Source organism: Carex rostrata, chromosome 1, assembly GCF_964058835.1.
Source record: "Carex rostrata chromosome 1, lpCarRost1.2, whole genome shotgun sequence".
Taxonomy (NCBI): domain Eukaryota; kingdom Viridiplantae; phylum Streptophyta; class Magnoliopsida; order Poales; family Cyperaceae; genus Carex; species Carex rostrata.
In genome coordinates, this window is record NC_135918.1 from 3,290,587 (window position 1) to 3,309,950 (window position 19,364).

Below are 19,364 nucleotides of genomic sequence, written 5' to 3' on the forward strand. Positions count from 1 at the left end.
TCCTACTCACTAATTTATCTCCATCTAAAATCACTTAGTTACTCAAAAAAAAAAAAAAAAAACCTCTAATCTTTCCGTGATCTTTTTATTTGTGCGAGAGAGAAAATAGTAAGCAATGGCAAGCACTGCTGGCGAGGTTATAAAATGTAGAGGTTTGTGCTTCAAATTTGATACGAGTTTTTCAAGTTTTTTTTTTTTTTTGAGAAAGGAACGAGCTAGTGTAAGCCCTCCTTTCATTGATAACAGTAGCAATTACATAAGTGATGTAAATACCTAAAAGCTAGAAATGCAATGTAATTCAAATAGTCTTGAGTCACTTAGAAAGTTTGAAAAGAAAATATAAAAACAAAAGGACAGTACCAGTCAATGCCAGTAAATCAAAAACCAAAAAAAGCCAACAGTATCAGTATGCATAATATGTTTCTGTGTTGTGCCACTTTACTGATATGTTACCTCCCTTCTTTCAGTGTATCTCCACTGTTGTTTTATTTGGTCCATTAGATCTTCTGTTGAGCATTCTTTATCTCGGAAAATTCTCACACATCTTTCACGCCGCAGTACAAACTGTGTTATGAGCCATATTGATTTTTCCTTGGCTATGGCTTTGCCCCGTACCAACATCCTTGCTGAACCAGTGCACGTAGTTAGCTGGTATGTTACCCTGACCCGCATGTATAATGTCAATGCCGCTGGGCATTCTCCAAACAAATGTTTCACAGTTTCTAGAGCACTTTTGCACATCACACATCTGTTAACTATATACATATCTTTCTTGATTAGGTTGTTTATAGTCAAAATTCTATTCAAGGTCATTAACCATGCGAAGACTTTAAACCTTGGTGGCACTTTGATGGACCACAGTTTGTGTGTATGGGTTGCAATTCGAGGTCTGTTTTCCATTGCTTTATACGCAGGGCATACTGTGAATGACCCATTTGATGTCCATCTCCAGGTTATATCATCTTCATTTTTCTGGTATAGAATTTGTCTTCCTGATATTTCGGTTAGTAATGTGAGGAGCTGTTCTTCTGCCGACATTGATAGCTGTTCTCTAAACAGAGATTGTATTCCTGTTTGTATTGCTTCTCTAACAGTAATCATGTCATCTAATGCATGTGAGTATAAATCATCAAATCTGTCTTTTAGCACCCCGTATCCCCAATCATGTAACTAGAAGCTGGTTCTTCTACCACTACCCATTACCCTTTTTATGGAAAAATTACAAAACGCTCCTGCTAGCTTGATTGTGAAGAGGTCTGTGTGAGGCATCATGTCTTGAGTGATTGGCATGCGTGTAAGCAATGGCTTCATTAGGTTGTGTTGTGGTTTTGCCCATTTCCAATATAATTTAAGTATCAGCACTGTGTTGAAAGTTGCCAGGTTCATTACCCCTAATCCTCCGTGTTTTTTGGCGTGCAAACGAGTTCCCATTTCACCAAATTCATCTTCTTTTGCTGGTGTTGTTCACGTGAGTCCCCATGCCATAGAAAGTTTCTTCGAATTTTATCAATATCTTCTATTAGCCATGTTGGTAATCTGAAACATGACATGTACTAGACCGGGATGGAGGAAAGGACCGCGTTGAGCAGGACAATTAAACCCGTTATCGAGAGGTGCTTCGCTGCCCATCCCGACAACCGATTAGTGAATTTGTTGAGCAGGGGCAAGTATGCTGATCTGTTTAGTTTCTTATTTGATAGCGGAAGTCCCAAGTACATAAGTGGAAAGGTACCCAACACACATCCCATATGTGCTGCCAGTTCTTGGCATAGTGTGTCTACATCCTTTGCTATTACCAATTCAGATTTTGCCAAGTTAACCGAGAGACCTGATATTCGCTCAAAAGAAACAAATGCTATCTTAAGCATCTGAATTTCTCTCAATTATGGTTTGAGGAAGAATAATGCGTCGCCTGCATATAGCAGGCATGGTTTCATGTCATTATATGGCAATCTCCATGCCCCGGTAACAACCAGTTTGGAGAACCATCTCGTGATGAAGTCCATAGCCATTATAAATAGCATTGGAGATATTGGATCACCTTGCCTTACCCCTCGTTTCAAGGTGATTTTCTTTCCCACAAGACCATTTACTATGATCTGTGATGTGCCTGCCAATACTGCATTTTTTATCCATGTCATCCAATTGCTTGGAAAGCCCATGGCTCTAATGATTCTAAGCAAGAAATCCCAGCTTACCATGTCAAAAGCCTTAGTTATATCTGCTTTGAAAATTGCAAGTGGTATCTCATTTTTTGTCGCATGCTGTAGGATCTGCTGCGCATATAGAAATCCCTCTGTTATTTGCCTCTCTTTGACGAAACCCGAGCACAATCTTCTAGCCCTTTTATGTCCTCTTGTATTCTATTCGCTAGAACCTTCAAAAAGATCCTTTGCATGGTATGAATGAGGCTAATTGGTCTATAATCCTGTGGTTTAGTAGCTTGTTCCTTTTTTGGTATGAGAACAATGTATGATGAATTGAGGGGTTGTAGTGATCATGGTTCCGAAAATCGGCCGATTCCGAGTTGACTCGGCCGAGTCGGATCGGAATCGGCCGGAGACGATCCGATTTTTCCCGAGTTAACTCGGATATATAAGTCATATACAGAAAATCGATAAAATTGAAGCGCAGTCGAAACAATTGATCAAATTTTCACTCATTCTCTTCTTTCTAGAACAAAGGTACATTGTTTCGGTGATTAAATTGGATCAATTTTGGATTTTTTGTAACGACAGCAGAGACGATTTGGGAAAATCGCGTCTGAGATAGGAGGAGGAGGAGGTTAAATCTGTATAAAATATTGTATAGACTTGGTGTATGAATGTTGTACTGTTTATTTTGAAAATACAACGTGGTCTATGGTGGACCATGTCCAAACCGGTCATAAACATAAGACGAGAGGAATCACAGGATGAACAATGTCAAATTGAGCACGTTATTTTTTCGTTTATACCAAACTTAGCTATTAATAAAAGTTGTACTATTTAATTCAGTATTGATTATGCTATTAAATTGACAGTGGTCTATTTTATTATTATTTGACAAAAGTAAACGGTGCGTTGACAATAGTAATTTTATTTATTTATTTTATAAATTAAACTATTTTATTTTATTTTGACTTGAGCAAAAATAAAATATTTTCTTTGAAGATAAATTAATGCATACAAAATAAAATATGAAAATTTTAAAGTTAAAATTAAACATTTTATTTGTCTTTTGTTAATTTATTAACGTTTTTTGTTATTTTATGGAAGTCTATTTAATTTTTAAATTAGATAAATATTAATTTTATAAGTAATACACTGTAAATTTGATGGTTACCTGTTCAAATTTAATTATTATGGGTGCTGGATTGGGTTATTTGACAAATTTTGTACATTTCATGCTTGTGTTAGAAATATCCGAGTTTCCGATCCGATTCATCCGATTCTGACCGATTCACCCGATTCCGATTCCACGGTCAAATGAACGATTCCGATTCCGATTCCGATTTTCAGAACCTTGGTAGTGATATACCTTGGTTCATTACTTGGGTGAAAACCATGCACATGTCTGGAATTAAAGTTGGATAAATGCTTTGTAGAATTCCCCCGTAAATCCATCCGGACCCGGGCTCTTGTTTCCCGGTCTTTTTTTTTTTGAAAATACTGATAGCGGCTATCAGTGTACAATTGTCAAAGTAAATAAAACAATAAATACATCATACATCTACAAACTCCACCAAAAATTGGAAACTAAAATTTCGCTAACAATGCTGCAGCCACATCTTTGCCTCTTGTAGCGTGTACTCTGCCACCACCCTTAGTGGAACTTCTTGGCCTTCGAAGATCTTCTTATTTCTTTGTTTCCAGATTGACCAACAGGTTGAAATACATCATACCTCTTGTTTCCCGGTCAGGGAGGGACAAAGTCGATTGGTACAAATAGATCACCACTAAAACTCGAAATCCAGGGGGGGCGGCCCGCCCTGTGCTACAGTAGATCCGCCCCCCTGACTCCTTCCTACTACTACATGAAAATAACTCCAATAAATTTTCTCTTTGTGTAATGCATTTAGCTTTCCAGAATTTCTAGAAATTATTGGTAGAGATTGGTAGAGATACAGAATTATCCCTTTTTTATGTTGCAAGTTGATCTAAGAAATTTTGAAATTTGGGAGTACAGCTGCTGTGGCATGGGAGGCAGGGAAGCCACTGGTAATACAAGAAGTAGAGGTGGCCCCACCACAAGCCATGGAGGTGCGCATTAAGATTCTCTACACCTCACTTTGTCACACCGATGTCTACTTTTGGGAAGCCAAGGTAATTAGTATTACTTGTAATTCCTTTTTACTGTTTCTTTCTGAGTGGAATTAACAATTAAGTTTGTTCCCTTTTACTGAATTGTATAAAATAATTTGCAACTGATTCAAGAGGTTTGTTATTTTTTTTTCAGGGACAAACACCTGTGTTTCCTAGGATCTTAGGTCATGAAGCTGCTGGGTACGTATGCACTTTAATTACCTCCAACCTTTATTTGGATTTTTAGATTTCAAATCAACAAAGATTATTTTTCTGGAAAAAAGATAATATTTATATTAATTACTTGATAGCCCTGTTAAATTCTAAAAGCTGAAAATTGATTTTAAGATTATCTCAGCATTGAACTCAAAAAACTCATTATTAATCTTTAACCACATTATTTTTTCTTAAATTAGTACTTAGGTCAAGCTAGTCAAATTATCTTTAAATGTAACGGATACCTTCTCTTCTCAATATTTGTGACATGTTCTTTCAATCACAAGAAAATAATCAGTACACAATGTTCATGATTCTTTTGTCATCTCTCTCATAACTACAAATCTACAATGACTGATATAATAACAGGATTGTTGAGAGCGTTGGTGAAGGGGTGACGGAGCTGGCACCAGGAGATCATGTGCTCCCAGTGTTTACAGGAGAGTGCAAGGAATGTGCCCACTGCAAATCAGAGGAAAGTAACATGTGTGAACTCCTGCGCATCAACCCTGATCGCAAGGTCATGGTCAGTGATGGGCAGGCCCGCTTCTCTGTTAATGGCCAGCCTATTTACCATTTTCTTGGCACCTCCACCTTCAGTGAGTACACAGTCGTGCATTCTGGTTGTCGCAAAAATTAACCCAAAGGCTCCCCTCGACAAAGTCTGTGTCCTCAGTTTTGGCTTTTGCACAGGTTATTGCCTAAATTAGTTTCAAGTTACAACTTTCTGTTGCTTTTCATTTGGTTTATGAAATCAATTTTATAAGTATGCTTTCTCTTTTCCATTTGTTAAGGCTTTGGTGCCACTGTTAATGTTGCAAAGCCAAAGAAGGGTTCGACAGTGGCAATCTTCGGTTTGGGAGCTGTTGGGCTCGCTGTAAGTGTACCTTTTCTGTAGTTTATCTTTCAAGAAAATGGATAATCTCACATTTAATTGGAATTTTCTCTATTATTTAATTAGGCTGCTGAAGGCGCCAGAGTTGCAGGAGCTTCCAGGATCATTGGCGTTGATTTGAACTCAGATAGATTTGAAACAGGTATAAAAGATTGTTCGTTGAACGTAACGTAACCTAAGAATTTGTAGGCAACTCATTTTAAATCGCTGAATCACACAAATTTTGACTTTTCAGCTAAAAAGTTTGGTTGTACAGAGTTCGTCAATCCATGTGAACACTCAAAGCCTGTCCAAGAGGTTAGCAACTAGCACAATATGTTTCATTCCAAAATATAATACAATATTTGAAATTTAACTTACATTTATAATTTAATTTGGATTTTGCTTCTAGGTTCTTGCTGAGATGACTAACGGTGGTGTTGACCGGGCTGTAGAGTGCACTGGAAACATCAATGCCATGATTCAAGCTCTGGAATGTGTTCATGATGTATTACTCCACCTCTTTTACTTGCAGAATATATCGTAATTTTAAAAAAGTGAAAGTTCATATTTCAATTTTTGACTAACATTATATTTATATTTTCCAGGGTTGGGGTGTGGCAGTGTTGGTTGGTGTACCGCATAAAGATGCCGATCGAGTTCAAGACTCACCCAATACACTTTCTTAATGAGAAAACACTCAAGGGAACTTTCTATGGCAACTACAAGCCCCGTACTGACATTCCTGCTGTTGTTGAGCAATACATGGCCGGGGTATGTAATTTATAATTTTTATTTTTATTTCTTAATGAAGTTCTAGCAGTTGAACTTTTTAATTTACATTTAAGATTCGATTTTCTTTTCAGGAGATGGAATTGGAGAAGTTTATAACACACAATGTGTCTTTCTCTGAGATTAACACTGCATTCAAGCTCATGCTCAAGGGACAGAGTCTTCGTTGTATAATTCACATGGATGGTTTAAACAAACTATAATTCTGCATGGAAATTGTGATGTCGGAAACGATTATTCACATAGATTATGGTTGCAGTATAAATGGTTTGGATTTGGTTGACTGATTGTTCTTTTGTGTTTCTGTTCTAGTTGTCTTAATGTTTGATTTATCTTTTGTTTGTTCATAATTTTCTCGTGTTCTGTAAAGAAATTCATTTAGATGCAATAAGAACGATTCTGTCTCAGGTATCTTAATGAAACAGTTAAATTCTTAAACATAGTCTAAGCTTTAAATAGGTTTATATTGACAAATAGTCGTGTGTTAATCTTCAATTGTTTTTTTCTTATTTCGAGAAAAGTGGAACAAGTACACCAGTTCCCATTGAAACTAAACGGTTAATTCATTAACTGGTACCAACCATCTGGGCCGGTCTTGAATATTTTGGGGCCCGGGGCGAAAGAAAGATTTTGTTATTTCTTTATTTATCTCATTTTCATTTCTAAACACATTTGTTGTTTCTTGATTTACCTCATCTTAATTTACCTCATTTTGATTTTTAGATACATTTTTTTGTTTCTTCGTACACCTCATTTTCAACTCGGTTTTCTAAAGACTTATTTTATGATTTAATTTTCTTCCAAAGCTTTTAAATAGATCTTTTTGGAGGTTTTATTTTTTTTCTTCTCCCCCTTTTTTAGGGGTGTCAATGGCACCCTTTTACCCGTTTACCCGTTTACCCGTCCCGTATCGTATCTGAAAATACGGGTAAGGGTAAGATTTTTTTTCCGTTAGCTAATCGGGTACGGGTAAGGGTAATTATTTTTTTCCGTTATCTTACCCGTTTTCGTATAAGATAATTTTTTAAAATAAAATTATATATATAGATATATATTTGTATGAAGATGATACATGATACAATTAAATTTTGTATTTTATTAAATTTTCATAATACAAATTAGTTGTATTCATTATTTTTTTCTTATTTTGAAAAATATTTTATCGAAAGCACAAATCGAAATGTTAATGACACTTTTTTATCCGTTTACCCGACCTGTACCGTATTCGAAAAGACGGGTAAGGGTAAATTTTTTTTTTTCGTTATTATAACGGGTACGGGTATGAAAATATCTCCACCCGACTTGTATCGTACCTATTGACACCCCTATTCTTTTTTTTGTTTCTTTTTTCGCTACCTGATACATATTTTTTTAATAAAAACATTGTTTTAAATTTAAAATAAAATAAAGTAATAGAAGGATAAAACATAGGTAAAGAGGCAGACACAACGCTGAGCTGTCGGCAGTCCAATTCAGAAGCCGCGGTCGCCGCCTCGCCTCATCTAGTCCAAATGTTGTGTCGCTGCATCGGCCTCGCTCTAACCAGACGCCGCCTTCGCCTCCATCTCGTCCAGTCAAAACTTTGTTTCACTGTCGCAAAACGAAATCGTGACTCGTGAGAAGAACTTTTTTTTTTTTGAAACTTTGGTAGTAGCTACCAAATTACAAATAGATTTGCTTAATACACCAAAACACAATCACCTACAAAAAGATTAAAAATAAACAACAGTTGCCTACACAACAGAGCCCACTATATCCCGATCTCGCTTACAACTAGACAACCACAATTCCGTTTCTTCTTGAATTCTAGCTGCAAGTACCACTAGATGCACCTTCTTTCCTCTGAATATGGCATCATTCCTTTGCTTTCAAATATTCTACAACACCGCCATAACCCTTGTTATCCAAATCCTCTTTCTCTCTTTCACCACCCTTTTATATGCAGCCCATAATTTATCCCATGTATCATCCAATGAATCAGCAAGAGAGATTAGTAGTCCGACTCGTGAGAAGAACTAAGTTTCTTACTTTCTTTCTTTCTTCAATTTCTTGTTTGTCGATTTCCAGAACACAAAAAAAATGGCAGAACCGCAGAACTTGATTTTTTAGTTTTTTTTTTTTTCCTTCTCGTTTGTCGTTTACAGAAACGGCGGAACCGCAGAAATGGTGGATTGTTATTATTTGTTTGGGCACTTGAAACACAAACGAGAGCTGCTTATACAATAATACAAGATCGTTTGCTTTTTTGCTTGGGCTGTTATTATTTGTCGTTTTGGGCTGTTATTATTTGTCTCTTTTGTTGGGGCTGTTATTATACAAACGAGAATGCTGCTATTATTTTTGTTTTGGGTCCCTGTTGGATTTTGGGGTCTAGGGCCGTTGGGTACCCTGGGCCAGGGTCGGACCTGCCATCTGGTACTCAACAACAACCTCAACTAGGCTAAGCACAATTTTTTTTTTTTAAAGTGTGATTATACAAACCAACAAACATCCAGAGCAGTCAAAATATAAAAGCAGTTTAAAGCAGATACAATCAGACACAAAAGTGATTCCAAAGAGCCTTCAATCTTCACTGCCCACCTGGTCTTGTGTTAACCTTTAATTGTGTTACAACACATGATTTCTTAGAAGCAAATATTGAGCACCTCCAGTGCGGTAGCAAACCATACCCACTAGTGTGCTAACGGCATTACTAGGCATTCCCCAATAAAGACATCATGTCTAACTTGGTTCCAGTTATATTTAACCCTGGTTTGATTACAAATCTGATTAGAAGATATCGAATGATTAACTAATCAATGTCTCCAAAATGAAGACAGTCTTAATCATTCAAACTTTCTACTGATCTGTGACCAAAACTTGTCACACAGTAGTATGGAACAACTTTCCTTTCTCCAATTGTTGGAAATTATAAAGGCCAAACAATTACGTCTTATCTAGAGATCAAACACTTACATCTCATCTAGGGATCAAACACTTACACCATGGAAAAGAAGAAATAATCTCCACCTCACCAAAAAAGAAGAAGAAACAATTCCCACCTTAACCTAATGACCGTTCTATGCCAAAGAGACTCAAAACATAATTTTTAATGCAGAATACAATACATGATTCCATGGAATATCCAAAGTCTATAGTGCAGCAACAAGCGTCTCCGTGAGCGCAAGACAAGACTCTAGATGCCAAAAATTCCCTCTCATCATTTTGGTTGAATCGCGGATTAAGTCTTCCAAAGAAACAATATTTGCCCTCGAGAAATCATCTTCAAATTTATAATATATTTCTCCTCTTTATTCTTTGATGGTGGAAGAAGAGATAGGACACTCAAATTCTGTATAAAAATAACTTCTCTTTAGAATTCTGAGTTGAGTTGGTTATCTTGTGCCTTGGGGACCCATCCTTATATAGGGTTACACATCTGGCATCGCGAGTGCATCCGCACTGGGTTGAGATGCGTCAAATAGCTGCTTTTCTTTCAACCCTAATTTTGCCCAAGTCTTGAGTGTATCCGCACTGGGGCTCAGTGCGCCTGTATTGTGCTCGAACTTTCTTATGCGCTGAACTTTAGAAAATCGCCCAAGTACTGAGTGCGTCCACACTAGGCTCGGATTTTTTTCCTATGTTGTCTTGAAGTTTTTAGAAATTGGCTAAGTACTTAGTGCGTCTGCACTCAGGTTCTGGAAAACATTTTTTTTGTATTTGCAAATTTCAGAATCAGTTCATCAATGATTTGATCTTTGTCTAAATTATTCTACACATTTATGAACCACATTATATTGAATACATAGATTGTCTAATATCTTAATTTCATATTAGATCACTTTAATTGTAACAACCATATATGACAGTATACAATTCATAATTATATTACATATATGCTCAACGTTGGATTAAGATGCAACACCAATTTTTCTGTTTATCTTCATCTCAAAAAACTAGCAGAGGAAACCTGTTTGCTGCTGCTTAAACCGGGTTGAGATCCCCTAGAGTAACTCAAAATTTGAGTTTGGATCTGGACAGTTCAATCAGATTCCGGATCAAGCTCGAATTGAAATTTATGGGACTCCTTTAATATTGTGTGGATTCTGAACGGGTGGTCCAGATCCAAACTCAAACTTTGAGTTACTTTAGGAGATTCGAATTTGCTTAATTCACCTCTACCTAGCTTGCATGACAGCGTAGTAGACTGGACCCGATTTGTTGCAATTTGGACCCATATAAAAAAAAAAAAAAAGCCAGCTCAAGAAAGAATCTGTAGATGGTCCAACTTTTTAATAATACTGGAATAGTAGGAATAATTCCGAATTTGACTCATTAAATATAAATGTATGATTAAAACAGGTAATATTGATATATGAACTCGTGCAGTATTGCACCAATTTGAAAAATTACCTATTATATATTCATAATTCAGCCATAAAATGTTTCAGAGATATTATGTCTGTTTGTGCGAACCAAATGAGACCATATTAAGCTATTCATAATCTATTTTTAAATTTTCTGGTCTCTAAAAGTTATTTCAACCAAAGTTTACCAGCATAATTAAGTTCACAAGTTCATAACGTTTGTAAATTAATCAGTCCTGTTGAGGCTTTTAAAATATTCCATGCATGAGAGAACTCAAATAATTTCATTGTAGCTTTATTTTCACTATTATATCCTATAAAAATTATTTTAAATTATTATTATGCATACTTCTACAAAAAATTCAATTCGGTAGCATTCGATCCGGCATGCTGATTTGGATCTACCAAACTGGATATTTATGTCATATCTTAGTTTCAGAAATATAGTTTCCACAAACTGAATTTATTTGCCAATAACCTAATTAACAAAATCAAATCGAATATCATGTAGCCACATGCAACTTAATTGAACAATTCCCTCAACTGAAACATACTGATAAATGATTCCTAAATTAAGTATCAGGCAGTCTAAACAAAAGAATCAGACAATATGTTATTCATTAAAAATTATAATCAAGCACCAGGCAGTACCAACATAATTACACATGATAGTTTTCATCAATTAAAAAGGTTCATGTAACACGATTGAAAAAAAACATGCCAGGAGGCAAATTAACAGAGCTCAATGTACAACGTATTTATTACGAATAAAAAAGCACCAAGAGAAGAAAATAATTTAAGCACACTGTCATCAAAATGAAACCACGATTATTTTACACCAGATACGTTTCTCAATTTGCATTGCTTATGTTTTATTTAAAATTAGTTTCACTTAACCATCCATGTGAATTATACAACGAAGGCCCTCTCCGGCGAGCATGAGCTCAAATGCCTTGTTTATTTCAGAGAAAGGCACGCTGTGTGTAATGAACTTCTCCAATTCCAGCTCCTAAAAACAAAACAAAACAAAACAAAACAAAACAAAACAAAACAAAATCAAGCATGCAAATTAGGAAATCTAACGACAAGAAAGTGAAATAAATTCATGTTTTAGAAAAAGAAAATATAAATTGTATACCCCATTAAGGTATTGCTCAACAACAACAGGGAGGTCAGTCCGGGGCTTGTAATTGCCATAGAAGGTTCCCTTGAGTGTTTTCTCGGTGAGAAATTGTATAGGATTAGTCTTGAAAACATCATCTTTGTGCGGCACACCGACAAGCACAGCCACACCCCATCCCTACAGCGATGGATGTTAGAAATAAGGATGCAAATATTTTAATTGAAATCAGTTATGTAATATATATGGAAAAATTGAGTACGTACATCATGAACACATTCCAATGCTTGAATCATAGCATTGATGTTTCCAGTGCACTCAACAGCCCGGTCAACACCGCCATTAGTCATCTCGGCAAGAACCTAGAGCAGAAACCAAAACCAGATTACAATTCATGTTAAGTTTGTAATATATATAGTTTTTATTACACTTAAATATGAAAATTACTGTTATAGTTGCTAACCTCTTGCACAGGCTTGGTGTGTTCAAGTGGATTGACAAACTCAGTGCAACCAAATTTTTTAGCTGAAGAATCAGAAGTTGTGCAATTCAGTAATTAAAAATATGTTAACCAACTATAGTGCTTAAATGATGTCCAATAACAATGTTTTATACCAGTTTCAAATCTGTTGGAATTCAAATCAACACCAATAATCCTGGAAGCTCCTGAAACCCTGGCTCCTTCAGCAGCCTACTCACAAAATTAGAGATATTACCAATTATACATGAAATTCCAAAATTATCGAATCTGTTAAGAAAATGAATTAAAGATTAAAAGGACTTACGGAAAGTCCAACAGCTCCTAAGCCAAAGATTGCAACTGTGGAACCCTTCTTTGGCTTTGCAACATTAACAGTGGCACCAAAACCTTAACAATTGGAAGAGAAAGTATTTTGAATTTTTTATTATTGAAAAACAAAATGCAAAAAAACAGTTGAAACCAAATTAGATGCATACTAACCTGTACAAAAGCCACAGCTGAGAACACAGACTTTGTCGAGTGGGGCCAGTGGGTTGATCTTTGCTACGCAACCAGAATGCACAACAGTGTACTCGCTGAAGGTGGAGGTGCCAAGAAAATGGTAGATGGGCTGGCCGTCAACAGAGAAGCGGGCCTGGCCATCACTTATCATGACCTTGCGGTCAGGATTGATGCGCAGGAGTTCACACATGTTACTTTCTTCTGATTTGCAGTGGGCACACTCCTTGCACTCTCCTGTGAACACTGGGAGTACATGGTCCCCTGGCGCCAATTCTGTTACCCCCTCACCCACGCTCTCCACAATTCTGTCATTATATCAGTCATTGTAGATTTGTAGTTCAGAGAGAGATGGAAAAAAAAAATCTTGAACATTGTGCACTGATTATTTTCTTGGGATTGAAAGGACATGTCACAAAAACTTAGAAGAGATGGTTTAAGTGATTCAAAGATTATTTTTTTGACTAGTATGGGGTATGGCCCAACTACTAGTACAAGGAAAGCACAATGCACTTAAAGATTAATAATTAGTATTTTGAGGTCAATGCTGAGCTAATCACAAACTTAATTTTTAGTTTTTAGAAATTTAGGGGCCGGGCTATCAAGTGGTTATCTAAATATTTTTTGTTTTACAGAAAAATAAAACATTGGAGGAAATTGCATACGTACCCAGCAGCCTCATGACCTAAGATTCGAGGAAACACAGGTGTTTGTCCCTGGAAAAATAACAAAACATCTTGAATAAGTTACAAATTATTTTATACAATTTAGTAAAAGGGAACAAACTCCCAATCAAAAATAGTAAAAAGGAATTACAAGTAATACTAACCTTGGCTTCCCAAAAGTAGACATCGGTGTGACAAAGTGAGCTGTAGAGAACCTTAATGCGCACCTCCATGGCTTGTGGCGGGGCCACCTCTACTTCTTGTACTACTAGTGGCTTCCCTGCTTCCCATGCCACCGCAGCTGTACGCAAAATTTTGACAAATTATTGGATTAATTTGCAATGTGGTAAATAACTTTTTTCCTTTCTAATAACTTGGGCCAAATTTTTGATAATTTCAAATAGCACAAAATAAATAAAGTGTTGCTGTTCTTTGCATGAAGAAACTAGTACAATTGGAACTACATAATCAAATGTAAATTGAATACCTTGCAGGGTCTAATCTGTACATAATCCTGTTGTATTTTTTGATATTCATAATAAGATAATGTGCCATATGACCAGTGAAACCAAATCCTAGGCACAATTTCTAACATGCAGTCAAGACATGGAGGTGCGCATTAATTTCGAAATAAAAAAAATATGAAATTTTGTTGTACAAACCTCTGCATTTGATAACCTTCCCAGCAGTGCTTGCCATTTTAAGCTAATTGATTAGAAGAACGCTCAGAAAATGTATGTAGCTTTCGTTAATCTCTCTCAAGTGATTGCAGATGGAGAGATATTGATCGGAAACATCAAATATATATAGCTTGAAAGTAAAGGAGCAGACGTATGGGGTTTGACCCGCCACGCTGTTCAAATGTCCAGGGGCTCCAAACCTGAGCGCTGGCCTCAGATTGCCATAAAGTCATAAACCAGCTTTGCTGTGGTTTTGGAGTGCGTATCTCTGAGATATCTCAACTCTTGCGTGACCGACGTGTCCGGTGCCTATTCGAGGGTGATATAGGGAGTCAGTATTATGTGTGCTTTGAGATTCGTGTAAAACGTATTTAACGGTTCAGGTTTTCCATAAAGTCACGCAAAGTTTGAGATATCTCAGAGGATACGAGTTCGTGGTTTTGGATTACCGGGTTTATTTTTCCTGATCTTCTGTGGCTGTAGTTATGTTGTTTCTTTTGGAGTGGACAAATTGGGGAAAAAAAAATCTTACTCGAGCCAAGAATTTAATTGATGTAATTGCAGATAATTCATTATAGAAATGATACAAGTCTTTTTTACAGAGTTAACAATGATCTGGATATTTTTAATTTCAATAATTTAGTCGGTCCCAAAAGTACCATACAATCTTTTTAGTTTCTGTGAATATGAAATGAGAATCAAAGTTTTAAATTATCTTTAATATACACAGAATTTTGAACAAATGACCTCCTATATTGAAAATAGCGTCTTTTTTATTGGAGTAAACGTGATTCTTACAAAATAAATCTTGTATGATATTGCATGATTTTGACCTTTAAAATCAGTAAATTTTGAATTATCAAGTGGAAATTTATTCATGATGAATATTATTATAAAAATTAAACAATTCTTTAGATTAATTTTTGCATGATCTGTCTATTTGGTGGTATTATTTTTTTACTTCTGAAAATTTTATTTAATGAAGCACCTGTTTTATTCATTTATTTATTTATATACAATACGGTAACGGAAACCCCTGTTCCGCTAAAAAAAAAAAGAGCTCAATAACAAATCAATTTTGACGATCCGCCCACTGTTCTAGATCCTTGGAGTAATTTACTCTCCTTTGAATAGTTACGTACGTTGTTCTCTCTGTTTTTTTTTAAGATTAATCCCGCGGGATTAGGTTGTTCTCCTTAATTAATCACTAAAGACAAAGTAAGTTGCTTGGCTGACTTGTCCTACTATGAATCAATATTTCTTTTTTGTTCTATACGATGGACGTTGTGGTCAACGCCCGTTGCGATTCCAAACTGACGGACATTTTTTTATTTTTTCAAAAACATGCCAACGGATATACTTTCTGCGACGTGCTGCCAGTTTTGTTAGCCAGAAAAGATGCTTCGGAAGCCGACAAATCCACAGTATAGTTTTCAAGTCAAACCCGCTCTACACACAGAGACACGCCCACTTGGCCAATGGCCACCCCCCCTCTCTCTCTCGAATATCTTTCTCTAATATGTTGCTATAAATGCTCGGCGCTTCTGATTAACCCTTCTCCATCAGCATTCAGCAATCACTTGAGATACTTAACTAAAGTTGCGATCTTTTTTTTCTGAAACGTTTGTTTAGTGGAGGAGAGAAACTAGCTCGAGATGGACAGCACTACTGGAAAGGTTATCAAATGCAGAGGTTTGTACTACGAATCTGTTAAAGAGTTTTCAAATTTTACTCTCGGTCGATTATTTATTTATTTATACATTTACAACCGATAAACATATCTGTAATTCTTGCATTTACATGCTGTAGATAGATATGGTGTAATGTAATTTTCGAGATTAGACCTTGTAAGGTATTAATTTTTTAAGCTTTATGCTAGTTACGCATAACTGCTTCATGCCCATCGTGCAAAATGTTGCAATTCTGTACTACCATAATGCATTTCGGGAAACTATTACTTTTGGAGAATACGACTTTTTCATTTCTCAAAAAAAAAATGGAATTAAATGTGAGCTTGACACACATTTTTTCTCAAAAAAAAAAAAAAAAAAAAAAAAAAAAAATTTTCATTTCAAATGTAAATTGATCCAACAACTTCTGAAAATTTGGAGTACAGCTGCGGTGGCATGGGAGGCAGGAAAACCACTAGTAATCCAAGAGGTAGAGGTGGCCCCACCACAAGCCATGGAAGTACGCATTAAGATTCTTTACACTTCCCTTTGTCATACCGATGTCTACTTTTGGGAAGCCAAGGTTAGTATTACTACTTTTACTAGAAATTTCTTTGTCCTCCTTTCATTAGAAGTTTGTTCCCTTCTGTTCAAACTTATGGAAATCCTTTGTTTCTGATTTCGGTGATTCTGTTATTATTTCAGGGACAAACACCGGTTTTTCCTAGGATTCTAGGTCACGAGGCCGCAGGGTACGTATGCAATTTCCTCCAACTTCTGTTTGTTTTTTAAGAATTCAATCCAAATTATTTTGCCTTTTCTTAAAAAAAGATAGTAACACTTAGAATATCCGCAAAAGATCCAAAAATAATTATTAAAATCAGAAAATTGCTTCCAAAATATATCCTGTTTTCATTCAAAATACTAAATTATTGTGTTTCAGCACCTTCTATTTTTTTTTTAAATTAATTCTTTGGCCAAGCTAATTCAATAAACTTTTCTCTAAATTTGGATGACTAATATAAATAATGACAGAATTGTGGAGAGCATTGGCGAGGGAGTAACAGATTTGGCGCCAGGGGATCATGTGCTCCCGGTGTTCACAGGAGAATGCAAGGAGTGTGCGCACTGTAAGTCAGAGGAGAGCAACATGTGTGAACTCCTGCGCATCAACCCCGACCGCAAGGTCATGATCAGTGATGGCGAGGCCCGTTTCTCCATCGACGGCCAGCCCATCTACCATTTTCTTGGTACATCCACCTTCAGCGAGTATACTGTCGTACATTCCGGTTGTGTAGCAAAGATCAACCCACAGGCTCCCCTCGACAAAGTCTGTGTTCTCAGCTGTGGGTTTTGCACTGGTTAGTAGGCATCTAATTTGGTTTCAACCTCTCTTTTTTTGCATTTTGTTTCTGAATAATTAAAAATTCAAAATACTTTCTCTTCCGTTTGATAAGGTTTTGGTGCGACTGTTAATGTTGCAAAGCCAAAGAAGGGTTCCACAGTTGCAATCTTTGGCTTAGGAGCTGTTGGACTTTCCGTAAGTCTTTTTATTCTTTAATTAATTTCCTAATAGATTGGATAATTTGAAATTTCATATTTAATTTCTAATTAATCTAAATTTGTGATCGAGTAGGCTGCTGAAGGAGCCAGGGTTCTAGGAGCTTCCAGGATCATTGGTGTTGATTTAAATTCCAACAGATTTGAAACTGGTACAAAACATTGTCATTGGACATCGTTTAAGAACTTATAGTTAGTTAACATATTTTTAATTACCGAATTGTACTTCTGATTCTTCAGCTAAACAGTTTGGCTGCACCGAGTTTGTCAATCCACTTGAACACACAAAACCTGTGCAAGAGGTTAGCAACTAGAACAATAATGTTCATATTAAAGTACAATGAAAACTAATTATATTGCAAATTTAACTTGAATTCAAAATCTGGTTTTGATTTCTGCTTTCAGGTTCTTGCTGAGATGACTAATGGTGGTGTTGATCGGGCTGTTGAGTGCACTGGAAACATCAATGCTATGATTCAAGCGTTGGAATGTGTTCATGACGTACGTTATGTACAATTTTGCCATCTATATTAATTATATCTCTACTTTCAATTAATATATTTGCATCCTTATTTCTAACATCCATCTTGCACTCTAGGGATGGGGCGTGGCTGTGCTTGTCGGTGTGCCGCACAAAGATGCCGTGTTCAAGACAAATCCAATACAATTTCTTACTGAGAAAACACTCAAGGGAACCTTCTATGGCCATTACAAGCCCCGGACTGACCTCCCTGTTATTGTTGAGCAATACCTTAATGGGGTATACAATTTATATATATATTTTTTTTATAAAACATGAATTTATTTCACTTTCTTTTCATAAGAATTACTAATTTACATGCTTGAATTTTATTTGTTTGTTTTGTTTTGTTTTTAGGAGTTGGAATTAGAGAAGTTCATTACACACAGTGTGTCTTTCTCTGAAATAAACAAGGCATTTGAACTCATGCTCGCCGGAGAGGGCCTTCGTTGTATAATTCGCATGGATGGTTAATCAATCTGAACAGGCGACTTTTTGTATGAAAATTACTTAAAAAGGAATTATTATCATGTCAGTACAAATCCTGCTATGTGGTTATAAATAATTGCTCTGGATTTGGTTGACATGTTGTTTGCTCTCAGTTCTTGGGTTTGTTATATATGGTGTCTGATATGTTTTTAGTTGTGATTTTTTCATTATTATTTTGTTGAATTATATAGGTGAATCGTTTTGAAAGTAATGCGAAATATTATGTGCAGTATGTTGTACACATTGGAAATTAATTTTGTGTGTTGCCATGGTATGGTTCGTCATTCGTGCAAAACCAGTTTTTTTCTTTTTTCTTTCTTTTGGCAAAGTGTGCAAAACGAGTTTCAGTACTGTAGTGATAAATAACGTGTATTAAATGTGCATCTGCACAACTATATGTATAAGCATGTTTTTTGAGACTATATATAGTTGAGTGTAAAACTACAAGATTTTGGATTTTTGTTTAAGAAAATATAAAATTAATTTGATATCCTAGTACATTTTAATATTGAGAATATGTTGAATATTTCAGATCAGCTATTTCATATTTGAAATTTGAAATATGAAGAATGTGAAGGATTTGGACAAAAATCTCTTAGTACTTGTATCTTAGCCACTTTCATTGATCATTGTATCTTGGAGATCGAAAGGCCTACGTGTCATATGGACCTCACATATTTGATTATTTTTGCTTCTAGCTAATTATAATAAAAGGTAGTGGCAACACTATGTACAATATATTAAAATGGACGGCTAAGCCACCTCTATGAATTTTAATTTTTATCCTTTAAATTTGTTAATTTTTATAAAAGTTATTACTATTAGTCTCATCATAAAATAAAATTACATGATATCTATTCATCTAGTTGTTTCTATCTCAATGTTTCAGCTCCGTCTCTAATAATTAAAAAGATAGTTCAATTTGTTATATCTCATATATGTGGGCAATATTTTTTTTAGTATTAACAAATGAGGAGGGTTCAAATGCACCCAAATTTTTGTGCACCCAAATACACCATATCTTTCAAATTCTTTTTCTCCGTTTTCAAAGTCCGAATAGTCAATCCGAACCGTTAGATGCGATCTATATATTAAGATGTGCTAGGAGACCAAATTTTACATTTTTTGTAAATTTTTTACTATTTATTAAGCCACTTTGAAAATCGCTGA

At 35.7% G+C, this 19,364-nt stretch overlaps 2 protein-coding genes and 1 pseudogene across 3 annotated transcripts; 2 read left to right on the plus strand and 1 right to left on the minus strand.

Annotated features, from left to right (window-relative positions):
- Positions 1-6,590, plus strand: LOC144552410 (alcohol dehydrogenase 1-like; annotated as a pseudogene). Its single transcript, XR_013511126.1, has 10 exons — positions 1-152; positions 4,168-4,304; positions 4,438-4,484; positions 4,869-5,192; positions 5,294-5,376; positions 5,461-5,536; positions 5,630-5,691; positions 5,786-5,881; positions 5,982-6,147; positions 6,240-6,590. The product of XR_013511126.1 is annotated as an alcohol dehydrogenase 1-like (transcript).
- Positions 6,591-11,183: 4,593 nt separating this feature from the next.
- On the minus strand, positions 11,184-14,173 carry LOC144552422 (alcohol dehydrogenase 1-like). Its single transcript, XM_078300421.1, has 10 exons — positions 13,938-14,173; positions 13,440-13,576; positions 13,280-13,326; positions 12,593-12,918; positions 12,417-12,499; positions 12,247-12,322; positions 12,095-12,156; positions 11,898-11,993; positions 11,650-11,811; positions 11,184-11,520 (listed from the first exon to the last, which is right to left on the minus strand). Exons 1-10 carry the CDS (start codon positions 13,972-13,974, stop codon positions 11,404-11,406), a joined length of 1,143 nt encoding a protein of 380 aa, XP_078156547.1. The 5' UTR covers positions 13,975-14,173; the 3' UTR covers positions 11,184-11,403.
- Positions 14,174-15,516: 1,343 nt separating this feature from the next.
- On the plus strand, positions 15,517-18,432 carry LOC144552432 (alcohol dehydrogenase 1-like). Its single transcript, XM_078300425.1, has 10 exons — positions 15,517-15,647; positions 16,072-16,208; positions 16,331-16,377; positions 16,661-16,986; positions 17,083-17,165; positions 17,262-17,337; positions 17,426-17,487; positions 17,591-17,686; positions 17,784-17,945; positions 18,063-18,432. The coding sequence occupies exons 1-10, from the start codon at positions 15,611-15,613 to the stop codon at positions 18,177-18,179; spliced, it is 1,143 nt and encodes a 380-aa protein (XP_078156551.1). The 5' UTR covers positions 15,517-15,610; the 3' UTR covers positions 18,180-18,432.
- Positions 18,433-19,364: the final 932 nt, after the last annotated feature.

Coding starts and splice junctions, on each gene's coding strand:
- LOC144552422 (XM_078300421.1), bottom strand. CDS start 13,974: ATGGCAAGCACTGCTGGGAAGGTTATCAAATGCAGAG. Junction 12,919..13,279: donor TTAGGTCATGAGGCTGCTGG/GTACGTATGCAA, acceptor ATATAATGACAG/AATTGTGGAGAGCGTGGGTG. Junction 12,157..12,246: donor TTCCAACAGATTTGAAACTG/GTATAAAACATT, acceptor CTGATTCTTCAG/CTAAAAAATTTGGTTGCACT.
- LOC144552432 (XM_078300425.1), top strand. CDS start 15,611: ATGGACAGCACTACTGGAAAGGTTATCAAATGCAGAG. Junction 16,987..17,082: donor CAGCTGTGGGTTTTGCACTG/GTTAGTAGGCAT, acceptor CCGTTTGATAAG/GTTTTGGTGCGACTGTTAAT. Junction 17,687..17,783: donor CGTTGGAATGTGTTCATGAC/GTACGTTATGTA, acceptor CTTGCACTCTAG/GGATGGGGCGTGGCTGTGCT.